This window comes from Bombina bombina, chromosome 6 (assembly GCF_027579735.1).
Source record: "Bombina bombina isolate aBomBom1 chromosome 6, aBomBom1.pri, whole genome shotgun sequence".
Classification (NCBI taxonomy): domain Eukaryota; kingdom Metazoa; phylum Chordata; class Amphibia; order Anura; family Bombinatoridae; genus Bombina; species Bombina bombina.
The window spans coordinates 458851232-458876777 of record NC_069504.1 but is presented as its reverse complement, the minus strand read 5'-3'; the positions used below and the strand labels follow the sequence as shown (position 1 = coordinate 458876777).

Sequence of the window (25546 nt, the reverse complement as noted above, 5' to 3'; positions counted from 1 at the left end):
CGGAGTGCTGGCTGTGTGGGCGCAGTGTTCCAGGAGAGACTGTCACCGTGCGCAGTGCGGGCCCTCACCCCCTACCTTCTTTCTGGACTCCGTCTGGGGCTGAGAAGTAGACACCTCCCTCTGTGACTGCCCGGAACGGCGGTTAGCTGGACCCGAGTCCTCGACCGCAACCTTGTCTCCCGAATCGCTAAGCTCGCAGCAGGAACTTGTACAGACCAGGGGAGGGAGAGGAGGCGCGAACGGCGGCCATCTCACACACCCCCCTCGGACCTGCAGACTACCAGCAAGTGAGCTCCAACGGGGACTGTTTTTGCCACTTCAGAGCGTGGCCTGGCAATGTGAACACTGAGTTTACCTTCGACCACAGAGGAGTCCCGGAAAGTGCCTGAGTACCGGCGCATCTCGATGTGCAGCTGAAACGGATTCCTAAACAGAAAGCTCTGCAGAGAGAGCGCGAACGGGCCTACCAACTCTCTACCTTTTGTGCCCCTCATATTAGTACCTACTGCCGCACTCACACTACCCACAGCCATCGATGCGTGCCGGGTGTAGGCCCCGGTAGCTACAACACTGCTGACCAGCTGAAAAGACCTGCAGGGCCCTCACGCACGTGGAGTGCACAGGTACTGTTTTGCCTTCTTACCTTCTTCTGGGCCATACTCTGTTTCACCCCACCCTAGCCTTAAACAACCGTTAGCACTAAGGTGCCCTTCCTTTACTTTTATCCCGCCAAGCCAACACTTCTGTTATTTGAGGAACTGTTCAACCTGGATACCATTTGCTCCCTGTGAGGCCCCCTAAGCTGAAACCCAGACCTGGGCTTATAAGTGACATTCTAACACCCTGGGGATTGCTTCACATTTTTTGACTACTGCTTCACATAACCCTCTGGGCAAAATAACTTTTGTTTCCAAACTCATATTTCTGCTGCTGCATCAGCATTTGTGTCTCTGCTCCCCTGGCGCAGAGTGGAGTGTATTATTTATGTATATGTAGGTTGCATTAACACACAACTTGTCTCAGGCTTTGTAAGCACCCCACATCCTATCACTTACACCCACAATTCTCTTCCCTTTGCTTCCCAGAGTTAGGTGTTCACACGCATAATTCCTTACACATTCCCCTTGGTTTACTGCTGCTGTGCCAACTAATGTGACCTTGGAGTACATAATCCAGAGTAGAGTATTGTGCTGCTCCCCTGTTTGCTTAAAATGTACCACTCTTTATAGGCCCTCTCTTCTGCAAAAGCCACAGATTTCACCTGGGCACGCAGCACACTATCAGCCCCCCCCCCCCCCGACACCCTCCCCCATAAGGTGTCCTCCCTTTACTGTCCCAGCCAATATTAATGCTTTTGGTGTAACATAATCCATATTACTGTGGCCCTTTCTGCACCTCCCCCTTTCCAGCCCTGCTAGTCTGGGCTGGTCACTTCCCCTTTTCCCTTCCTTCACGGTCGTATCCCCCCCTCCCTGAGGTGCAGAGGGGTCCATAGGGGTTATTTAGCCCACACAGACAGACACTAACTCTGTATTGTTACATATGGAATCAAGCGTAATATTGTAAATATGTGACATAAATTGGTGATGTTTAGCCTCACTCTCGCAAATTAAGCTATAAATGATATAACTTTCAGGTAAATACCTGGTGCAGGTCCAACTTGTTTCATTTTCCTTACAGTGTCCTGTGTGGTCAGAGGGGAATATTTTAGTGGGAGTGCTCACTCCCTTAGATCTTAGTTATCATGCCTCACGCCTCAAAAAGAAACCCCAGGACCCCTGCTGAGTCACAAAAGTCTGTTCTTGATCACTTTTCCCAAGCCTGTAAATAACCTAGTTCACAGAGGAGAATGGAAAGCGACCCTGAGTCACAAGATGAGGGCTCCCAATCGAGCTCTCGTTCCACAGCCCATCTTCACCACTACATCACTGAAAATACGTTGCAGAAGATGTTGGCGCTGCAGACCAAATCCATTACAACTGAAATACAACGAAGCTCCGCAGAACTTAAAAAAAATATCGCTGAAATAGGCGACAGAGTAGACACCCTTGAACGCCAGCAAGATGACCTGGTCACGGACCACTCTAGCTTGCTCTCATATGCCGAAACCCTAGCTGATCAAATCACACAACTTGAATTAAAACTGGCGGATTTAGAGGACAGGGCCAGGAGAAACAATGTAAGATTCAGAGGTATACCTGAGTCAGTGTTAGCGGGCGACCTCCAGGAATTCCTTAAAACGCTTTTCGTGGCCCTTCTGGGCCCCCTAGAGGGCACTTCTCACACCATGGAACGTGCACACAGAGCCCTTAGACCAAGGACTATCTCCTCAAATAAGCCAAGGGATGTAGTAGCCTGTTTTCACCACTTCACCTTTAAGGACCGCCTGATGCAGGCGGCTTTCAGCAAACCCCCTCTACCTGAGCCCCTGAAAGACATTCAGTTGTTACCAGATCTCTCACCCTACACCCTGCAACAAAGGAAGCTATATGCCCCTATCACATCTCAGCTCAGGAGGGCCAACATCAAGTATAGGTGGGGCTTCCCCACTAAATTGATAGTGACCAAGGACAACCAGACTCACACCATCACTTCCCCTTCCTTGGGGAACACCCTTCTGGCTAATTGGGGCCTACAACCAGATCCGGGAACTCAAGCACCACCTCATTCCCGACTCAGGGTCTCGGCCCCTGAATGGACACTAAAAGAACAGAGACCTAAACGACAGAGGCAAAATCCCCCTGACCACTCTTTGAGGCCTCAAGCCTCACCCACTTAGGACCTGCTACCAAGGGTATGTGTATACTAAAGGTCATGACTTTGTTGAAAACATTGTTGCACGCCATGACCTTGTTATAGACAGTTGTTGAAAGTTTACAGTTTAGACACTATTAGAATTGATTGTTGCAATTATACCTTTCATAATCTATAACGAATATGGTTTAGCACTAAAACATTGTTGCTGGCGGAATCACACACTCTGTTTCTGCTACCAACAATCAGTGACTGTTTATAGTTCAGATGTTCTGTTGAAGGTTTGGAGTCATGACGCATTAAATTGGCGGCATAAATATACCCTTTATGCCTTGACAAAATCGTACAATCTAATTTGGCCGCCAACACTTAGTATTTGCCTATAGTTAAGATACTTTCGTTGTAGTTCAGTGTTAAGACTCCTAAAGTTGGCGGTGCAACTAGACTCTGTGTGTCCTAAAATGAATAAGGTTTTGCTGCTGACACACTGGTATAGCTTGCACCGTGTATTTTGTTTTATTTACCAATTGTCTATAAATGTTTACTGCCCTAACATTTTTGAAAACAAGGTTACAACTATGTACGTCTTGACTAATATGTTTATGGTTTTAGCTTATAGAATTTAGTTACTATTTCTCCAACATGTCCCACTAGAGAGTGAGGCCACTCACCTCAACCTACTCCCCACTAGGAAGTGCTAGCTCCCCCTCAGACTTAGGAGCCCATACTAGGGCTCCATTTTGGTGGACTACTTCCACCGTATCTCTTCCCCCTCTCTCCCCCCCCACAACCTCCCCATCATCCCTGTCCCAAATAGCTCCCCTAATCAGGATCACCAGATATTGAATAATAAATGGCACCTCTCCGATTTCTCACCCACAACGTTAGGGGCCTGAACTCAGTGGGCAAGAGGACTCTACTAGCTAGATCCCTACGCTTTCACAAGGTAGATGTGGCTTTCCTACAGGAGACGCACCTACTCGCCAACACTCTTCCCGCATCCTTCCCCCGAGACTTCCCAGTCTTCGAGACAGCCTCCTACTCTAAAAAAGCTAGAGGGGTGGCCATTTTAGTACACAAAAGGATAGCTTTTGAACCCCTCCAGGTGATCAGGGACCCCCAGGCAAGATACCTCATAGTGGTTTCTAACCTTGACCATATTACCTATACACTGGTTTCTGTTTACCTCCCGAACACCTCTCAGCCTAATTATCTTAAGAAGATTCTGAGCAAAATTGAACAATTTAAACAAGGAAAGGTGATTGTGGCAGGTGACATGAACATGGTATGGGACAATGGTCTAGACAGAAAAAACCTCACCCTTCAGAGACGAGCGATCGCATCAGACACTACTTGAAACTCCCTGCCTTAGATGAGGCACAAAAGGGAAGTATAGACGTCCCAATTACTTGCCAGGAAGTGAGACAAGTCATTAAAAACTTGAAATCTCTGAAGGCCCCGGGCCCAGATGGTTTCACTGCCATATTCTACTAAACTTACTGTAAAGAAATCTTACCCATCCTGACTAGATTCTTTAATCTAGCAATGGAGGAGGGAACCTTTGGAAAGGAATTTTTGGAGGCCTCCATTATCGCCATCCCAAAATTACAGACCCATATCATTAATCAACACAGACATCAAAATCTACGCGAAAATTCTGGCTAACAGGTTGGCGAGGTTATTACCCTCCCTAATCAACCCAGATCAAGTGGGCTTCATCCCAGGCCGTGAGGGCCCGGACAACACAAGGAGATTACTAAACATCCTATGTGAGGCACAGAGATTAAACAAGCCCTTGGCCGTGCTTTCGCTAGACGCGGAAAAGGCCTTCGATCGGGTCCGCTGGGAATATCTATGGAAAGTTTTGGAGGCCTTCCAGTTCCCAACACAAGTTATACTTGCAGTGAGAGCACTATACTCAGCTCCCACGACCTCGGTTAGAGGCCTCGGGTTTTGTTCACCGTCCTTTCCCATCTCCAACGGCACGCGGCAAGGCTGCCCTCTCTCCCCTATCCTTTTCGATTTGGCTATCGAACCTCTTGCCGCAGCTATAAGAGGAGATAAAGATCTGGTAGGAATTACGCTACACGGCACCACACATAAGGTGGCGCTATTTGCGGATGACACCATAATCTTTACCTCCAAACCACTACAAACCATACCCAAGCTCCTCTCCTTGCTGGAGACTTTCAGCAGTCTCTCTTACTATAAATTAAACCAAACTAAAACGGAAATATATTTACAGGGATTTTCAGCAGACATCTCTAAACAGATACAAAACAGGCACACATTTGTAGTTAATAATTCCCACATTCTCCATTTAGGGGTGAAAATTTCCAGCTCCCTTCCCCAAATTCTTGAAGACAACTATAAGCCTCTCCTTTTAGAGCTTAGATTTTTAAGTCGGAGGTGGAATTTTAAAATGGTCTCATGGTTGGGTCGCATAGCTGCCCTCAAAATGAGCTACCTCCTGAAACTCACATATGTATTTAGATGCCTCCCGCTCAGAATCCCTCGCTCCCTCATTCTACAATTCCAAGGTGCATGTACCAAATATATTTGGCAGAGCAAACCTCCTCGCGTCGCCCATAGATGTCTACAATACTCCAGAATGGACGGGGGGGGGTGGCCTCCCCATCCATATCCAGGTACTATGAGGCGGCAATGCTCATGCATATATCCCAGTGGGGCGTAGTTGGCTCTGAAAATAAATGGAGAAGCATAGAACAGGCGTCTCTCCCATTCGATTTGACTCTAAGAGACTTGATTTGGACACCTCCGCACTGTAGGAGACTCCTTTGCATAACAAACCCGGTGATAAAAGAATGTCTTGCAGTCTGGGACCAAATACGCCACTACAAACACATAGCTCCTCACCCCTCTCCTATAACCGCCCTATCGGGGCTCCTTTCGGGCCTTCCTGACTCACACCCAGCCACCTGGGCTAGGTTAGGATTTAGTAAGGTAGCGGACCTATGGTCCCCGACCTCTCAAGGAACCTATGTGGAATTACCTCACACTGACAACCCTAAATCTGTCCCATCGTACATGGCCTTTGAATATACTAGGGTAATAAGCTTATTCTTCAGATGGGGGTTTAAACCTTCCTCCACCCGACAGCTGACTGTATGGGAGGCCAGATGGCAACAGGGTTGACGATTAGGTAAACCGTTATCATTGCATTACACCCTCATGGAAGGAGCGTCCCCTACGGATAAGGCTTCTCACATTCTTAAATGGGAACAGAGGCTGAACATATCCATACCAGTAGAAGTATGGCAACGTACACTCTTACTCACAAAAAAGGTGCTACATTGTGTCACTATCTATGAAACTTATATTAAGTTCCTCATGCACTGGTACTATGTTCCAACCAGGCTAGCCGCACTCTTCCCTGCAGCCTCTTCGGCTTGTTGGAGGGAATGCGCTCACAGGGGTGATATGCTCCATATTTGGTGGCATTGCCCCAAACTTCATTCATTATGGACTCAAAGTTTCGCTGTCTTGGCAAGCATGGGAATTCAAGTCCCCAGGTCTCCTGAGGTTGTCCTTTTTCACTTAGGTACACATAAACTACCCAAACACCAGGGCACACTATGCATTTACTTATTCTCTGCTATCAAGCTATCCATAGCAAGGGCCTGGAGGAGGGTTAACCCCCCCCCCCCCCGCCTGGGCGGATGTAGTTTCTTTGATGGCTTATATATATTCTATGGAAAAAAATGTATACTACACTATAGGTAAACTAGACTCCTTCGAGCTAATTTGGTCAGATTGGAAGGACAGGTTTGAAACCCAGTGGCTCCCGAGTTTTGAAGCCTAAATAGAGCTCCCTGACATGAGAATGGAGACAGGGACTCCTGATTACATTCCCCCTCCTCCTTCACAATTTAGATAACCCCCATTTACACTGTAGTGAAATCAACATCTCAGTTATCTCCCCCAGCACCCCTCCCCCCCCTTCCCCTCTTAATCATGATATGGTACCTGGATCCAGTTAGCTCCCCTATGTGTGTTAAGGAGAACTGGATTCCACATTGCTCAATCGTTTTTTGTTACATTATTAATATTGGTTGTGACTTGATACTGTAACCATGCATAAACATGTAACCTGTTCCTATAGTACGCTCAGATCGTACTGTTGTTTGTATCCTCTTATTGTTATAAAATAAAATAAAAATATTAAAAAAAAAAAGCCGCCTTGAATAGCCAGGGTGTTGATGTGGCTTCTGTTGTCTAGAAAAAAATTATATATATATTATTTTGCCGTTGAGGCAGTCTTTTACATTAACCCCTTCACTACCCGGACTTTCAGAGAAAAACTTGCCCAAAATACTGGAGAACATCTTTTGGTTTCGTACTGAAATTATTTACATACTGCTTGTGCAATCATGGCACAACTGGTTGTAAATGCTTCTCTGGGATCCCCTTTGTTCAGAAATAGCAGATATATATGGCTTTGTCATTGTTTTTTGGTTATTAGAAGGATGCTAATTGCAGCTGCACAACACACTTCTATTTTTCCTGGCAGTTAAGGAGTTAACTCGTTAGCTTGTAAAGTTAATTTTAGCTTTAGTGTAGAGATTACCCTCCCACCTGACACTTCCCACCCCTTGATCCCTCCCAAACAGCTCTCTTTCCTCCCTCATCCCCACTGGTCACCCTCATCCTAAGTACTGGCAGACAGTCTGCCAATATGACAATTTACAGATTTTTTTTTTTATTATTACAGATTTTTTTTTAATTTTTTTATATTTACTGCAGTGTATGATCCCCCCTTACACCCAAAACCTCCCTGATCCCCCAAACAGCTCTGTAACCCCCCTCTTATTAGTGCCCGCCATCTTAGGTACTGGCAGGTGTCTGACAGTTACCTATAAAACACACTTTTTTGTCATTTTTTATTTTTTTTCTATTTTTTTTTAGTGTAGTGGTCCCCCCTACCGTGATAGTTAGTTAGGGACCTCATCCCACCTTTTTGTATCTCCCTGAGTTCCCATCTCTCTTTCTACATTACATTATTTATTTATTTTGCTCCAAACCACTTTTGCCACCTCCCTCTTCTGCTGGGCCGCCTCCCGCACCTCCCGCCAGCACCAGCGTATAATCGTTACACACATTGACACAGACAGTGTCATATGCGTGGAGCACAGGAACTACAGCTCTCGGTTGTAACTTAACAGCCGAGACTGCTGGAGCTTCCTGAAGCTCCGACGTAAATATATGTGCGGTACGATAGCCAAAGTACCGCACAAAGTATATATACGCCCTAATGGGTGATGGGGTTAATATGATTGCCCTCAGAGTAATATTGTTTTCTATGGCAGCCAGGAGAGTACTGAGATAAGCAGCTGCAGCTTCTATAGCAAATTTTTTAGAATGCATTTTTTAATGCACTGTTTACTACAGTTGTTTTTACTAGCCACTTGCCTTATTTGGAGGAGCCAATTTGGACTTATCACTGGAGTGGACAAGGATTCGCAAAAACATATTTTTGCAGTTTTCTTTTATCTTATTACCTCTGCAGAGGCAAATTAGGGAAAATATGTCACAGGGTTAGGCTTGTGAAGTCTTCTGTGTGCAATTTCAATTCTCAGGAGTGGAAAACACGCTAAAAAGGGGTCAAATTAATGAATGTATGTATACTACAAGTGTTTTTAACTATGTAAAATGATTATATAACAATCTCAAAGTGTTTCATGCCCCTTTAAAGGGACATGATACCCAAATCTTTAAACACTTGAAATTGATGCAGCATAGCTGTATAAAGCTGGCTAGAAAATATCACCTGAACATCTCTATGTAAAAAAGAAAGATATTTTACCTCAAAATGTCCTAAGTATTCACACCCCATTGTAAAGGACTATAAGCAGCAAATCATTATGCCTGTCCCGGGACCTGCAAGGGAGCGTGCCTCATGCACACTCATGTTATTTCGCTATTCAGTTTAAGGAAATCTCATGAGATCACAGTAAAAGAGTTCATGACCTTAGCAGTGCTGATGCTGATTGGCTGCTGTTCATTTCTTCCTTCTTTTTTTTAACCTGCATTTGGGCAGTAACTGAAAGGACTTACTCTGCTGAGCTGAGGAAGCTGTGAGGTAAAATATCTTCCTTTTTTACATAGAGAAGTTCAGGTGATATTTTCCTGTCAGCTTTTTACAGTTATGCAGCAACACTGTCAAGTGATTTAGCATATGAGTATTATGTCCCTTTAAGCAAGAATTTGAGAATATACATAGTGATTAATGCATATTCAGTCCTACTACTTTCTAAATGTTTAATGTAATTCCTGTGAAATGTCACACAGAACAATCACAGAATTTCCTGCTCTCAACAAAATCTACATATATCATTTTATAGATCACTAGCCTGATTTCATCCAAAGTATAAAAATTATCGCAACAGTCCTATAGAAAAGGTCTCCAAAAGAGGTCGTAAAAATGGAGCATGGTCTAAAAGCATACTAGAAAAAACTTCATGACATGTAGTTAGAGTTAGTAAGAGAAAAGGAATATAAAAAAAAATGAAATTATATTAACGGGTTTTATCAAAGTTCTGAGAAAATATTTTTTAAATCAGGTGTTACTGGGTTAAGGAGTGATTTAGTGTAGTTCTTTATACAGAAAATATGATTGAAATAGACTTTCATTAGAGATCTCTAGTATCAGACTTTAGTAGATTACCACTCATACGGAGCAGTAACATTTGATCAGTATTTATTATTATAGATGGGAATATAATAACCTCCTTACAATGAGCATGGTAGTTTTGAGGACAGTTGGAGACAATGTGTAACAACTTGTTAGATGCTACAATGTGATCGAGATATGTGAGGGTGAAAGAGTGGCATTTCCTTTTTCACCAGTGTACAGCTTTCAGATTTGTACATTCCATCCCTGCATCACACCATGTGGGTTTTTCAAGAGCAGTGTGTCCTTGCCTAAGGGTAGGTTAATTGTTGCACAAGCTGTTTGGGAAAGCAGTTTGTATTATAGGGCTACTATACTATGCCTTTTACCACCTGAGCAGATACCCAGAGGGAGGTTTGACAGGACTGTTGAAGGGATGGGGCTTTGTGTGGTTCAAATTTTACAGATTATTTGATCCCTATGACAGAATTAGAGGTAAAAATGTTGGGGTGCTTTTCACAAACTAATATGGCTGCTGCTAGTAACAAGGAGGGGCTATAATGAATTTCATGTTTACCAACAACATTCATGTTCATTTACAAAAACTAACTGGTCATACCACCCTTTTAGGAGGATTAATATTTTTTGTTTAATGTCTATATTTATTTTTATAATCTCATGTGTCTCTTACCTTAGATTTTTTTATTTACCTGGACTTTTCTACTTCACAGTGCAGATGAAATTGCGGCTGTCCTTGATCAGAAACATTATGTCGAAGAGCTTAATCGACACTTAAGGTAGGAATAAAACCGTCTTTTCAAATGACTGAACTATTATGAGATGTACAGTATAGATAAGTTAAATGTTAGGGGTTCCACATCTTATGTAGAAAATAATATATCTCTGAAGGGGGCAAAAAGTAGATCCTTTTCTTATATACTCAGAAAAGCATATTGAAGGTTTTTGTTTTTAAAGGGCCATAATAGACGAAAAAATTATGTTTTGGGGCACAGCCCTTAGTCGACATTTTTGGTATTTTGGCTGTTTAAACATGTTCATGTACAATGGTCCATACAGCCTGCACAATTTGTTTACCCTTTTCATTTACAAATTATAAGTGCTGAGTCAATTGTTCATCTTTTACTAGGAGTTTGGACACTTTTTTTCCCCCTCCACAATATAATTGTGCAAAGTCAATTTCTTATTTAACTTTTCAGGAGTGTGGTCTTATTCTGTTGTGTTTTTCCTTTCTTTTCACCCTCGCCATCCTTTTTTTTTTTTCTCATACATTCATTTTATTATTTATTTTTGTGTTACTAGTTAACCAGTAAGCACCAGTATTTCTACTGCACAAAATAGTGCAGGGTCGATAGTCTTAAAATTACATGCTCTAACAAATTAAAGCATGTCATTTTTTGTCTTTTATGGCTCTTTTACTTTATGTGGTTATTATTAAAGCAGATTTCTTTCATGTAATTAGCAAGAGTCCATGAGCTAGTGACGTATGGGATATACATTCCTACCAGGAGGGGCAAAGTTTCCCAAACCTTAAAATGCCTATAAATACACCCCTCACCACACCCACAATTCAGTTTTACAAACTTTGCCTCCGATGGAGGTGGTGAAGTAAGTTTGTGCTAGATTCTACGTTGATATGCGCTCCGCAGCAAGTTGGAGCCCGGTTTTCCTCTCAGCGTGCAGTGAATGTCAGAGGGATGTGAGGAGAGTATTGCCTATTTGAATGCAGTGATCTCCTTCTACGGGGTCTATTTCATAGGTTCTCTGTTATCGGTCGTAGAGATTCATCTCTTACCTCCCTTTTCAGATCGACGATATACTCTTATATATACCATTACCTCTGCTGATTCTCGTTTCAGTACTGGTTTGGCTTTCTGCAAACATGTAGATGAGTGTCCTGGGGTAAGTAAATCTTATTTCTTCTGTTAAGTGTGATCAGTCCACGGGTCATCATTACTTCTGGGATATTACTCCTCCCCAACAGGAAGTGCAAGAGGATTCACCCAGCAGAGCTGCATATAGCTCCTCCCCTCTACGTCACTCCCAGTCATTCTCTTGCACCCAACGACTAGATAGGATGTGTGAGAGGACTATGGTGATTATACTTAGTTTTATATCTTCAATCAAAAGTTTGTTATTTTAAAATAGCACCGGAGTGTGTTATTATCTCTCTGGCAGAGTTTGAAGAAGAATCTACCAGAGTTTCTGTTATGATTTTAGCCGGAGTAGTTAAGATCATATTGCTGTTCTCGGCCATCTGAGGAGAGGTAAACTTCAGATCAGGGGACAGCGGGCAGATGAATCTGCATAGAGGTATGTAGCAGTTTTTATTTTCTGACAATGGAATTGATGAGAAAATCCTGCCATACCGATATAATGTCATGTATGTATACTTTACACTTCAGTATTCTGGGGAATGGTACTTCACTAGAATTACACTGTAAGAAATACATAAAGCTGTTTAATAACTAGAGATTATGTTTAACGTTTTTGCTGGAATGTAAAATCGTTTTCATTTGCTGAGGTACTGAGTGAATAAATGTTTGGGCACTATTTTTCCACTTGGCAGTTGCTTAATCTGTTTTCTGACAGTTTCTGTTCTCCCTCACTGCTGTGTGTGAGGGGGAGGGGCCGTTTTTTGGCGCTTTTACTATGCATCAAATATTTCAGTCAGCAACTCATTGTATTCCCTGCATGATCCGGTTCATCTCTACAGAGCTCAGGGATCTTCAAAACTTATTTTGAGGGAGGTAATTTCTCTCAGCAGAGCTGTGAGAATTATAGTTTGACTGAGATAAAAAACGTTTATTCTGTAATTTGTTTCCTGCTTTCAGAATTTGTTATCTTTGCTAATGGGATTAAACCTTTGCTAAAGTTGTGTTGTTTACAAGGATTGAGGCTATAACTGTTTCAATTTATTAATTTTCAACTGTCATAGATCTTCTGTGCTTCTTAAAGGCACAGTACGTTTTAATATTATTCTAATTGAATTGTATTTCCAAGTTGCAAGTTTATTTGCTAGTGTGTTAAACATGTCTGATTCAGAGGATGATACCTGTGTCATTTGTTGCAATGCCAAAGTGGAGCCCAATAGAAATTTATGTACTAACTGTATTGATGCTACTTTAAATAAAAATCAATCTGTACAAATTGAACAAATTTCACCAAACAACGAGGGGAGAGTTATGCCGACTAACTCGCCTCACGTGTCAGTACCTACATCTCCCGCTCAGAGGGAGGTGCGTGATATTGTAGCGCCGAGTACATCTGGGCGGCCATTACAAATCACATTACAGGATATGGCTACTGTTATGACTGAGGTTTTGGCTAAATTACCAGAACTAAGAGGTAAGCGTGATCACTCTGGGGTGAGAACAGAGTGCGCTGATAATATTAGGGCCATGTCAGACACTGCGTCACAGGTGGCAGAACATGAGGACGGAGAACTTCATTCTGTGGGTGACGGTTCTGATCCAAACAGACTGGATTCAGATATTTCAAATTTTAAATTTAAACTGGAAAACCTCCGTGTATTACTAGGGGAGGTGTTAGCGGCTCTGAATGATTGTAACACAGTTGCAATACCAGAGAAAATGTGTAGGTTGGATAAATATTTTGCGGTACCGACGAGTACTGAGGTTTTTCCTATACCTAAGAGACTTACTGAAATTGTTACTAAGGAGTGGGATAGACCCGGTGTGCCGTTCTCACCCCCTCCGATATTTAGAAAAATGTTTCCAATAGACGCCACCACAAGGGACTTATGGCAAACGGTCCCTAAGGTGGAGGGAGCAGTTTCTACCTTAGCTAAGCGTACCACTATCCCGGTGGAGGATAGCTGTGCTTTTTCAGATCCAATGGATAAAAAGTTAGAGGGTTACCTTAAGAAAATGTTTGTTCAGCAAGGTTTTATATTGCAACCCCTTGCATGCATTGCGCCGATCACGGCTGCAGCGGCATTCTGGATTGAGTCTCTGGAAGAGAACATTGGTTCAGCTACTCTGGACGACATTACGGACAGGCTTAGAGTCCTTAAACTAGCTAATTCATTCATTTCGGAGGCCGTAGTACATCTTACTAAACTTACGGCGAAGAATTCAGGATTCGCCATTCAGGCACGCAGGGCGCTGTGGCTAAAATCCTGGTCAGCTGATGTTACTTCTAAGTCTAAATTGCTTAATATACCTTTCAAAGGGCAGACCTTATTCGGGCCCGGGTTGAAAGAGATTATCGCTGACATTACAGGAGGTAAAGGCCATGCCCTGCCTCAGGACAAAGCCAAAGCCAAGACTAGACAGTCTAATTTTCGTTCCTTTCGTAATTTCAAAGCAGGAGCAGCATCAACTTCCTCTGCACCAAAACAGGAAGGAGCTGTTGCTCGCTACAGACAAGGCTGGAAACCTAACCAGTCCTGGAACAAGGGCAAGCAGACTAGGAAACCTGCTGCTGCCCCTAAAACAGCATGAATTGAGGGCCCCCGATTTCATCTGTCAAGATTGTCAACAATCCAGACAAAGAAAGAGGCGTTTCTACGCTGCGTACAAGAGCTCTTGTTAATGGGAGTAATCCATCCAGTTCCACGATCAGAACAGGGACAGGGGTTTTACTCAATCTGTTTGTGGTTCCCAAAAAAGAGGGAACTTTCAGACCAATCCTGGACTTAAAGATCCTAAACAAATTCCTAAGAGTTCCATCGTTCAAGATGGAGACTATTCGGACAATTTTACCTATGATCCAAGAAGGTCAGTACATGACCACTGTAGATTTAAAAGATGCTTACCTTCACATACCGATTCACAAAGATCATTATCGGTACCTAAGGTTTGCCTTCCTAGACAGGCATTACCAGTTTGTGGCTCTTCCATTCGGATTGGCTACAGCTCCAAGAATCTTCACAAAGGTTCTGGGTGCTCTTCTGGCGGTACTAATCTCGGTAGCTCCATACCTAGACGACATTCTGATACAAGCTTCAAGCTTTCAAACTGCCAAGTCTCATACAGAGTTAGTGCTGGCATTTCTAAGGTCACATGGATGGAAGGTGAACGAAAAGAAAAGTTCACTCGTTCCACTCACAAGAGTTCCCTTCCTGGGGACTCTTATAGATTCTGTAGAAATGAAGATTTACCTGACAGAGGACAGGCTAACAAGACTTCAAAGTGCTTGCCGCACCCTTCATTCCATTCAACACCCGTCAGTGGCTCAATGCATGGAGGTAATCGGCTTAATGGTAGCGGCAATGGACATAGTACCCTTTGCACGCTTACACCTCAGACCACTGCAACTGTGCATGCTAAGTCAGTGGAATGGGGATTACTCAGACTTATCCCCTTCTCTGAATCTGGATCAAGAGACCAGAAATTCTCTTCTATGGTGGCTTTCTCGGCCACATCTGTCCAGGGGGATGCCATTCAGCAGACCAGACTGGACAATTGTAACAACAGACGCCAGCCTTCTAGGTTGGGGTGCCGTCTGGAATTCTCTGAAGGCTCAGGAACAATGGAGTCAGGAGGAGAGTCTCCTGCCAATAAACATTCTGGAATTGAGAGCAGTTCTCGATGCCCTCCTGGCTTGGCCCCAGTTGACAACTCGGGGGTTCATCAGGTTTCAGTCGGACAACATCACGACTGTAGCTTACATCAACCATCAGGGAGGGACAAGAAGCTCCCTAGCTATGATGGAAGTATCAAAGATAATTCGCTGGGCAGAGTCTCACTCTTGCCACCTGTCAGCAATCCACATCCCGGGAGTGGAGAACTGGGAGGCGGATTTCTTAAGTCGTCAGACTTTTCATCCGGGGGAGTGGGAACTTCATCCGGAGGTCTTTGCCCAAATACTTCGACGTTGGGGCAAACCAGAGATAGATCTCATGGCGTCTCGACAGAACGCCAAGCTTCCTCGTTACGGGTCCAGATCCAGGGATCCAGGAGCAGTCCTGATAGATGCTCTGACAGCACCTTGGGACTTCAGGATGGCTTACGTGTTTCCACCCTTCCTGTTGCTTCCTCGATTGATTGCCAGAATCAAACAAGAGAGAGCATCAGTGATTCTAATAGCACCTGCGTGGCCACGCAGGACTTGGTATGCAGACCTGGTGGACATGTCATCCTGTCCACCTTGGTCTCTACCTCTGAAACAGGACCTTCTGATACAGGGTCCCTTCAAACATCAAAATCTAACTTCTCTGAAGCTGACTGCTTGGAAATTGAACGCTTGATTTTATCAAGACGTGGGTTTTCTGAGTCAGTTATTGATACCTTAATACAGGCTAGGAAACCTGTTACCAGAAAGATTTACCATAAGATATGGCGTAAATACCTATATTGGTGTGAATCCAAAGGTTACTCTTGGAGTAAGGTTAGGATTCCTAGGATATTGTCTTTTCTACAAGAAGGTTTAGAAAAGGGTTTATCTGCTAGTTCTTTAAAGGGACAGATCTCAGCTCTGTCCATTCTGTTACACAAACGTCTGTCAGAAGTTCCTGACGTCCAGGCTTTTTGTCAGGCTTTGGCCAGGATTAAGCCTGTGTTTAAAACTGTTGCTCCACCATGGAGTTTAAACCTTGTTCTTAATGTTTTACAGGGCGTTCCGTTTGAACCCCTTCATTCCATTGATATAAAGTTGTTATCTTGGAAAGTTCTATTTTTAATGGCTATTTCCTCGGCTCGAAGAGTCTCTGAATTATCAGCCTTACATTGTGATTCTCCTTATTTGATTTTTCATTCGGATAAGGTAGTCCTGCGTACTAAACCTGGGTTCTTACCTAAGGTAGTTACTAACAGGAATATCAATCAAGAGATTGTTGTTCCTTCTTTATGCCCAAATCCTTCTTCAAAGAAGGAACGTCTACTGCACAACCTGGATGTAGTCCGTGCTCTAAAATTTTACTTACAGGCAACTAAGGAATTTCGACAAACGTCTTCTCTGTTTGTCATTTACACTGGGCAGAGGAGAGGTCAAAAAGCTTCCGCTACCTCTCTTTCTTTTTGGCTTCGTAGCATAATTCGTTTAGCTTATGAGACTGCTGGACAGCAGCCTCCTGAAAGAATTACAGCTCATTCTACTAGAGCTGTGGCTTCCACTTGGGCCTTCAAGAATGAGGCCTCTGTTGAACAGATTTGCAAGGCTGCAACTTGGTCTTCGCTTCATACTTTTTCCAAATTTTACAAATTTGACACTTTTGCTTCATCGGAGGCTATTTTTGGGAGAAAGGTTCTTCAGGCAGTGGTTCCTTCTGTATAAAGAGCCTGCCTATCCCTCCCGTCATCCGTGTACTTTTGCTTTGGTATTGGTATCCCAGAAGTAATGATGACCCGTGGACTGATCACACTTAACAGAAGAAAACATAATTTATGCTTACCTGATAAATTCCTTTCTTCTGTAGTGTGATCAGTCCACGGCCCGCCCTGTTTTTAAGGCAGGTAAATATTTTTTAATTTATACTCCAGTCACCACTTCACCCTTGGCTTTTCCTTTCTCGTTGGTCCTTGGTCGAATGACTGGGAGTGACGTAGAGGGGAGGAGCTATATGCAGCTCTGCTGGGTGAATCCTCTTGCACTTCCTGTTGGGGAGGAGTAATATCCCAGAAGTAATGATGACCCGTGGACTGATCACACTACAGAAGAAAGGAATTTATCAGGTAAGCATAAATTATGTTTTTCTGTGACACTCTAAGCTATGGTTGGGCACTTTGTTTATAAAGTTCTAAATATATGTATTCAAACATTTATTTGCCTTGACTCAGAATGTTCAACTTTCCTTATTTTTCAGACAGTCAGTTTCATATTTGGGATAATGCATTTGAATTAATCATTTTTTCTTACCTTCAATTTGACTCTTTTTTTTCCTGTGGGCTGTTAGGCTCGCGGGGGCTGAAAATGCTTCATTTTATTGCGTCATTTTTGGCGCGGACTTTTTTGGCGCAAAAATTCTTTTCCGTTTCCGGCGTCATACGTGTCGCCGGAAGTTGCGTCATTTTTTGACGTTATTTTGCGCCAAAAATGTCGGCGTTCCGGATGTGGCGTCATTTTTGGCGCCAAAAGCATTTAGGCGCCAAATAATGTGGGCGTCTTATTTGGCGCTAAAAAATAAGGGCGTCGCTTTTGTCTCCACATTATTTAAGTCTTATTTTTTCATTGCTTCTGGTTGCTAGAAGCTTGTTCTTTGGCATTTTTTCCCATTCCTGAAACTGTCATTTAAGGAATTTGATCAATTTTGCTTTATATGTTGTTTTTTCTCTTACATATTGCAAGATGTCTCACGTTGCATCTGAGTCAGAAGATACTACAGGAAAATCGCTGTCTAGTGCTGGAGCTACCAAGCTAAGTGTATCTGCTATAATTTTTGATATCTGTTTCTCCAGCTGTTGTTTGTATTGCATGTCATGACAAACTTATTAATGCAGATAAAATTTCCTTTAGTACTGTTACATTACCTGTTGCTGTTCCGTCAACATCTAATTTTCAGAGTGTTCCTGATAAACATAAGAGATTTTATTTTTTAAATCCATTAAGAAGGCTATGTCTGTTATTTCTCCTTCTAGTTTACATAAAAGTCTTTTAAAACTTCTCTTTTTTCAGATGAATTTTTAAATGAACATCATCATTCTGATACTGATAATGGTTCTTCTGGTTCAGAGGTTTCTGTCTCAGAGGTTGATGCTGATAAATCTTTGTATTTGTTCAAGATGGAATTTATTCGTTCTTTATTTAAAGAAGTATTAATTGCATTAGAAATAGAGGATTCTGGTCCTCTTGATACTAAATCTAAACGTTTAAATAAGGTTTTTAAATCTCCTGTAGTTATTCCAGAAGTGTTTAATCTCCCTGATGCTATTTCTGAAGTAATTTCCAGGGAATGGAATAATTTGGGTAATTCTTTTACTCCTTCTAAACGTTTAAGCAATTATATCCTGTGCCATCTGACAGATTAGAGTTTTTTTGGGACAAAATCCCTAAGGTTATGGGGCTGTCTCTACTCCTGCTAAATGTGCTACTATTCCTACGGCAGATAGTAATTCATTTAAGGATCCTTTAGATAGGAAAATTGAATCCTTTCTAAGAAAAGCTTACTTATGTTCAGGTAATCTTCTTAGACCTGCTATATTTTTAGCGGATGTTGCTGCAGCTTCAACTTTTTGGTTAGAAGCTTTAGCGCAACAAGTAACAGATCATAATTTTATAGCATTATTATTATTCTATAACATGCTAATAATTTTATTGGTGATACCATCTTTTGATATCATTAGAGTTGATGTCAGGTATATGTCTCTAGCTATTTTAGCTAGAAAAGCTTTATGGATTAAACTTGGAATGCTGATATGTCTTCTAAGTCAACTTTGTTTTCCCTTTCTTTCCAGGATAATAAATTATTATCTCAACTGTTTCTGGAAGGAAGGGAACTTTTTTACCAAAGGATTAAAAATCTAAGGTAAATTTAGGTCTAATAATCATTTTCGTTCCTTTCCTCACAATAAGGAACAAAAGCCTGATCCTTCATCCTCAGGAGCGGTATCAGTTTGGAAACTATTTCCAGTTTGAAATATATCCAAGCCTTATAGAAAACCTATAGCCAGCTCCTAAGTACCCATGAAGGTGCGGACCTTATTCCAGCTCAGCTGGTATGGGGCAGATTACGTTTTCTTCAAAGAAATTTTGATCAATTCCGTTCTCAATTTCTGGTTTCAGAACATTGTTTCAGAAAGGTACAGAATTGGCTTCAGTTAAGGCCTCCTGCTAAGAGATTTTTTTCTTTCCCGTGTCCCAGTTAACACAGCAAAGGCTCAGCATTTCTGAAATGTGTTTCAGATCTAGAGTTGGCTGGAGTAATTATGCCAGTTCCAGTTCTGGAACAGGGGCTGGGGTTTTATTTTATCTCTTCATTGTACCAAAGAAGGTCAATTCCTTCAGACCAGTTCCGGATCTATCAATATTGAATCGTTATGTAAGGATACCAACATTCAAGATGGTTTCTGTAGGACTGTCCTGCCTTTTGTTTAGCAAGGGCATTATATGTCTACAATAGATTTACAGGATGTGTATCTGCATATTCCGATTCATCCAGATCACTTTTAGTGTCTGAGATTCTCTTTTTAGACAAGCATTACCAGTATTGTGGCTCTACCGTTTGGCCTAGCCTCAGTTCCAAGAATTTTTTTTTTTCAAAGGTTCTCGGTGCCCTTCTTTCTGTAATCAGAGAACAGGGTTTTGGTATTTCCTTATTGGACGATATCTGGGTACTTGCTCAGTCTTCTCATTTTCGAAGAATCTCATACGAATCGACTTGTGTTGTTTCTTCAAGTTCATGGTTGGAGGATCAATTTACCAATCAGTTCATTGATTCCTCAGACAAGGGTAACCTTTTTAGGTTTCTAGAATAGATTCAGTGTCTATGACTCTGTCCTTGTCAGACAAGAGAAGTTTAACATTGATATCAGCTTGTCAAAACCTTCAGTCACAATCATTTCCTTTGGTAGCCTTATGCATGGAAATTTTAGGTCTTAGGACTGCCGCATCAGATGCGATCTCCTTTGCTCGTTTTCACATGCGACCTCTTCAGCTCTGTATGCTGAACCAATGGTGCAGGGATTACTCAAAGATATCTCAATTAATATCTTTAAACCGATTATACGACACTCTCTGACATGGTGGACAGATCACCATCGTTTAGTTCAGGGGGCTTCTTTGTTCTTCCGACCTGGACTATAATCTCAACAGATGCAAGTCTTACAGGTTGGGGAGCTGTGTGGGGGTATCTGACGGCACAAGGGGTATGGGAATCTCAGGAGGTGAGATTTCCGATCAATATTTTGGAACTCCGTGCAATTTTCAGAGCTCTTCAGTCTTGGCCTCTTCTGAAGAGAGAGTTGTTCATTTGTTTTCAGATAGACAATGTCACAACTGTGGCATACATCAATCATCAAGGAGGGACTCACAGTCCTCTGGCTATGAAAGAAGTATCTCGAATTTTGGATTGGGCGGAATCCAGCTCCTGTCTAATCTCTGCGGTTCATTTCCCAGGTATGGACAATTGGAAAGCGGATTATCTCAGTCGCCAAACGTTGCAACTGGGCGAATGGTCTTCACCCAGAGGTATTTCCTCAGATTGTTCAAATGTGGGAACTCCCAGAAATAGATCTGATGGCTTCTCATCTAAACAAGAATCTTCCCTGGTATCTGTCCGGATCCCGGGATCCTCGGGCGGAGGCAGTGGATGCATTATCTCTTCCTTACAAGTGTCATCCTGCCTATATCTTTCCGCCTGTAGTTCTTCTTCCAAGGGTATTCTCCAATATTCTAAAGGAATGCTCGTTTGTCCTGCTGGTAGCTCCAGCATGGCCTCACAGGTTTTGGTATGCGGATCTTGTCCGGATGGCCTCTTGCCAGCTGTGGACTCTTCCGTTAAGACCAGTCTTTCTGTCTCAAGGTTCTTTTTTCCATCAGGATCTCAAAACCTTAATTTTAAGGTGTGGAGTTTGAACGCTTGATTCTTGGTCAAAGAGGTTTCTCTGACTCTGTGATTGATACTATGTGACAGGCTCGTAAATCTGTATCTAGAGAGATATATTATAGAGTCTGGAAGACTTATATTTCTTCAGGATGGTTTAGATAAAGGTTTGTCCGCAAGTTTCTTGAAAGACAAATCTCTGCTCTTTCTGTTCTTTTTCACAGAAGGATTGCTAATCTTCCTGATATTCATTGTTTTGTACAACCTTTGGTTCGTATAAAACTTGTCATTAAGTCAATTTCTCCTCCTTGGAGTTTGAATTTGGTTCTGGGGGCTCTTCAAGCTCCTCCTTTTGAACCCATGCATTCTTTGGTCGTTATATTACTTTCTTGGAAAGTTTTGTTTCTTTTGGCCATCTCTTCTGCCAGAAGAGTCTCTGAATTATCTACTCTTTTTTGTGAGTCTCCTTTTCTGATTTTGCATCAGGATAAGGCGGTGCTGCGAACTTCTTTTGAATTTTTTTCCTAAGGTTGTGAATTCTAACAACATTAGTAGAGAAATTGTGGTTCCTTCATTATGTCCTAATCCTATGAATTCTAAGGAGAAGTCATTGCATTCTTTGGATGCTGTTAGAGCTTTGTAATATTATGTTGAAGCTACTAAGTCTTTCCGAAAGACTTCTAGTCTATTTGTCATCTTTTCCGGTTCTAGAAATGACCAGAAAGCTTCTGCCATTTCTTTGGCATCTTGGTTGAAATCTTTATTCCATCATGCCTATGTTGAGTCGGGTAACACTCCGCCTCAAAGGATTACAGCTCATTCTACTAGGTTAGTTTCTACTTCCTGGGCGTTTAAGAATGAAGCTTCGGTTGATCAGATTTGCAAAACAGCAACTTGGTCCTCTTTGCATACTTTTACTAAATTCTACCATTTTGATGTATTTTCTTCTTCTGAAGCAGTTTTTGGTAGAAACGTACTTCAGGCAGTGGTTTCAGTTTGAATCTTCTGCTTATGTTTTTTCATTAAAATTTTATTCTGGGTGTGGATTATTTTCAGCAGGAATTGGCTGTCTTTATTTTATCCCTCCCTCTCTAGTGACTCTTGTGTGGAAAGATCCACATCTTGGGTAATCATTATCCCATACGTCACTAGCTCATGGACTCTTGCTAATTACATGAAAGAAAACATAATTTATGTAAGAACTTACCTGATAAATTCATTTCTTTCATATTAGCAAGAGTCCATGAGGCCCGCCCTTTTTTTGTGGTGGTTTTGATTTTTTTGTATAAAGCACAATTATTCCAATTCCTTATTTTATATGCTTTCGCACTTTTTTCTTATCACCCCACTTCTTGGCTATTCGTTAAACTGAATTGTGGGTGTGGTGAGGGGTGTATTTATAGGCATTTTAAGGTTTGGGAAACTTTGCCCCTCCTGGTAGGAATGTATATCCCATACGTCACTAGCTCATGGACTCTTGCTAATATGAAAGAAATGAATTTATCAGGTAAGTTCTTACATAAATTATGTTTTTTAACAAACAGCAGCATCATCTAGTATGTCCCCAAATGTTACATTATTACATGTAATCAAAGACACAAACCAGAAAGCATTTTGGGGCACAACCCTTATTCAACACTTTTGGTGCTTCATAATAAATTTGGTGGTTAAAAACGTTCATGTACAAGGGTCCATATAGTGACCCTACAGCCTGAACATCTCTTAAAATGATACACTCAGGCTTGGCTAAATGCATTGTATCCCCAACTATCAGGCTACTATAGTCTAAACCCAACATTATTCATTGGTCTCGAAGATTAAAGTTTCAGGGCATGCTGATAACCAGCTAAGCTAGGTATAAATAAATATAAAATGGACGGAGCTTTCTGAGGGTGGGGCTTTATTTTAAGGGGTGGGGTCTAGCGACCCACCGTCTTTAAAATTCACCAGCCGCCACTGCTTTTTGGTTTATGGTAGTTTGGCATGTATCTCTACTCTATCCAGAAATGTTTATTTATTTATTTTATTGCACAGATAAAGAAATAAGAATGTGACCCCTTTCTTTGCTTACTAAAAGTGTGTAGTCCAGGCTCATTTCTCTCAGGGCGTCCTGTAGAAGGAGCCTGGTGCAGTATGGTATATATTACATTTATACAAGGAAAATTGGCCTTTGTTTATGCTCCCAGGAGGTTCAAATTGCATCTTTCTGACCTCGATGGACTGTACATCCTTGCAGTGCAGACAATAATGTGAGACAAGGCATTCTAAGGAATGCTTTATGGGATTCTTTTCCTGTACTAAATCCGTGCTTCTCTTTCCTGTATCTTTAGGCCCATGTCTGCTCAGTGCTTGGTGGTTTAGTGAAGAGGGCTTCAGTTTGTCCTATATTGCGACATCTAAACTATACTATTCATAGAAAGCTTTTGATGACTGCTACATCCAGCCATATTTTATATTTGAATCAAGGCTTATTTAATGCAAAGACTGGACCAATAATAGAAAGTATTTTTTTAAGACAAAATGTTTCCCAGTACTATGGAAAAACTATGCTATTTCTCAGAGCAGCTGTAGAGATGTTTACTTACATCGGGATTCATGTCTGCTATGTATAACTCCCTTACCCACAACCCCCAGTCATTCTCTTTGCCTTCGGTGCATGGAGGAGGTGAAGTTTAGGTGTCTGAAGAAAAAATTTGATTTAATCTACAAGCAAGTTTTGGGGTATAGCCGTATTCCACATCATTCCTTGCAGTCGGGTAGTGGTGGCTTTAAAAGCAGTTAGGAAAACGCAGTAAGTACCTCTTTACAAGTTCCTAACAATTGCTGCACTAGTTTAGAAAGCCTGAGTTGGCTACTCTGTTCTTTCTTTTTCAAAGGTCTCTGTGAAGAACTGTGTCTTCTCATACCTTGTAACTGTCTACATGCCGGACAGCGGAGCAGGTAAGTGCTTTTTCTTCCAGCTATGGAGACCATGCACTTAACAAATTAAAAACACTGCTTTTTTATTGGGACATAGATAATCCTGTTGTATGGCTTACACTGGGGCATGAAACAGGCACTGTAGCATGTGTGAGACTAACATTTAAACTCTTTTAAAAAGAAAGGATAAAATGTTTTTATTAGGCTTTATTTCTTTTACAAAGATATGACGAGTCCACGGATTTCATCCTTACTTGTGGGATATTAACCTCCTGCTAACAGGAAGTGGCAAAGAGCACTACAGCAGAGCTGTATATATAGCCCCTCCCTTCCCCTCCACCTCCAGTCATTCTCTTTGCCTGTGTTATACTTGGAAGACATGGTAAAGTGAGATGTTAGTTTCTAGTTTCTTCAATCAAGAAGTTTATTTTAAATGGTACCGGTGCGTACTATTTTCCTCAGGGGGATATGGAAGAAGATTTCTGCCCTGAGGTTGATGATCTTAGCATTTGTAACTAAGATCCATGCTGGTTCCCACAAAGACCTCTGAAGGTAACCATGAGACATCTTCAGTGTGGAGACCGGTTTCATGCTACAAGCAGCATTAAGGTATGTGCAGCCTTTTCTGAGGAGACTTGGTGTATCAGAACTGGCTGGCATTATTTCCCTATATGGGAATGGGGTAAGCAGTAAATCCTATTATAAGAGGGATATTACTAGAGTCCCTATATTATATTTTTCTTTAGTTGATATTTGGGCATTATGTGACATGGGAGACAATGTAAAAAACGATGTGTTACATTTTTTATTTTTGGCATTCTGTGTATACTTTTACTCTGGTGCAAAACCGCACTTCCATATGGTTTTGTTTGGGCCTACTCTGACTTTGACCTTAAGGGGCGGAGCTTAGTTGCGCACTCAGATGCGCACTTCCTTCAAGCTAAGCAGCAGCAAGCAGTAACTTGGAAGGCTCCTGGACTGTGTAGCTGGTCTGAAGGGTTGGAAACTTGTTTCGAAGTACCCTGGGGGCAGGTAGGCGCCACAGAGGTACAGAGGGTATTTTTATCTATCTTTTGATTAATAATTGATATTAGTACTTCTAAAGCCTCATTTCTGCCCTTGCTTCTGTGTGCAGTAATTTTTATTTAGTCAAATTTGCGATTAATTTAATGTTTTTTTGAGCATTTTGGAAAAATTGTTAACTTTTTCTTCTTTAAAAGCACAGTACACGTTTTTTCAAATGTTTATTTTTTACAATAAATAAGTGTTTAAACGACTTTTGTGGTACTACTAGTCTGTTCAAAATGTCTGACATTGAGGTTTTTCATTGTTCTATGTGTTTAGAAGCCATTGTGCAACCCCCTCTATCATTGTGTAGCTTTTGTACTGAAAGGGCTTTACAATGTAAAAAGCATATTTTAAATAAAGAAAGTGTGCCTAAGGATAATTCTCAGTCTGAAGAGAATCAGGATATGCCATCTAATTCTCCCCAAGTATTACAACCTTTAACGCCCACACAAGCGACGCTTAGTACTTCTAGTGCGTCTAATTCTTTTACTCTGCAGGAGATGGCTGCAGTTATGTCAACTACCCTTTCAGAGGTATTGTCTAATTTACCAGTTTTGCAGGGAAAACACAGTAGGTCAAGTATTAATGTAAATACTGAATCCACTGATGCTTTATTAGCTATTTCTGATGTTCCCTCACAGTGCTCTGAGTTGGGGATCAGGGAATTACTGTCTGAGGGTGAAATTTCTGATTCAGGGAATGTTTTGCCTCAG

The 25546-nt window shown here is 41.8% G+C and overlaps 1 protein-coding gene across 1 annotated transcript in view; it reads left to right on the top strand.

The window, feature by feature from the left end:
• Positions 1-25546, top strand: part of RUFY1 (RUN and FYVE domain containing 1) — a gene marked incomplete in the record, with an annotated part of 403552 nt that overhangs the window by 188263 nt on the left and 189743 nt on the right. Inside the window, 1 exon segment of the mRNA XM_053717225.1 lies at positions 10117-10182. Coding sequence (XP_053573200.1) covers positions 10117-10182 — 66 coding nt within the window.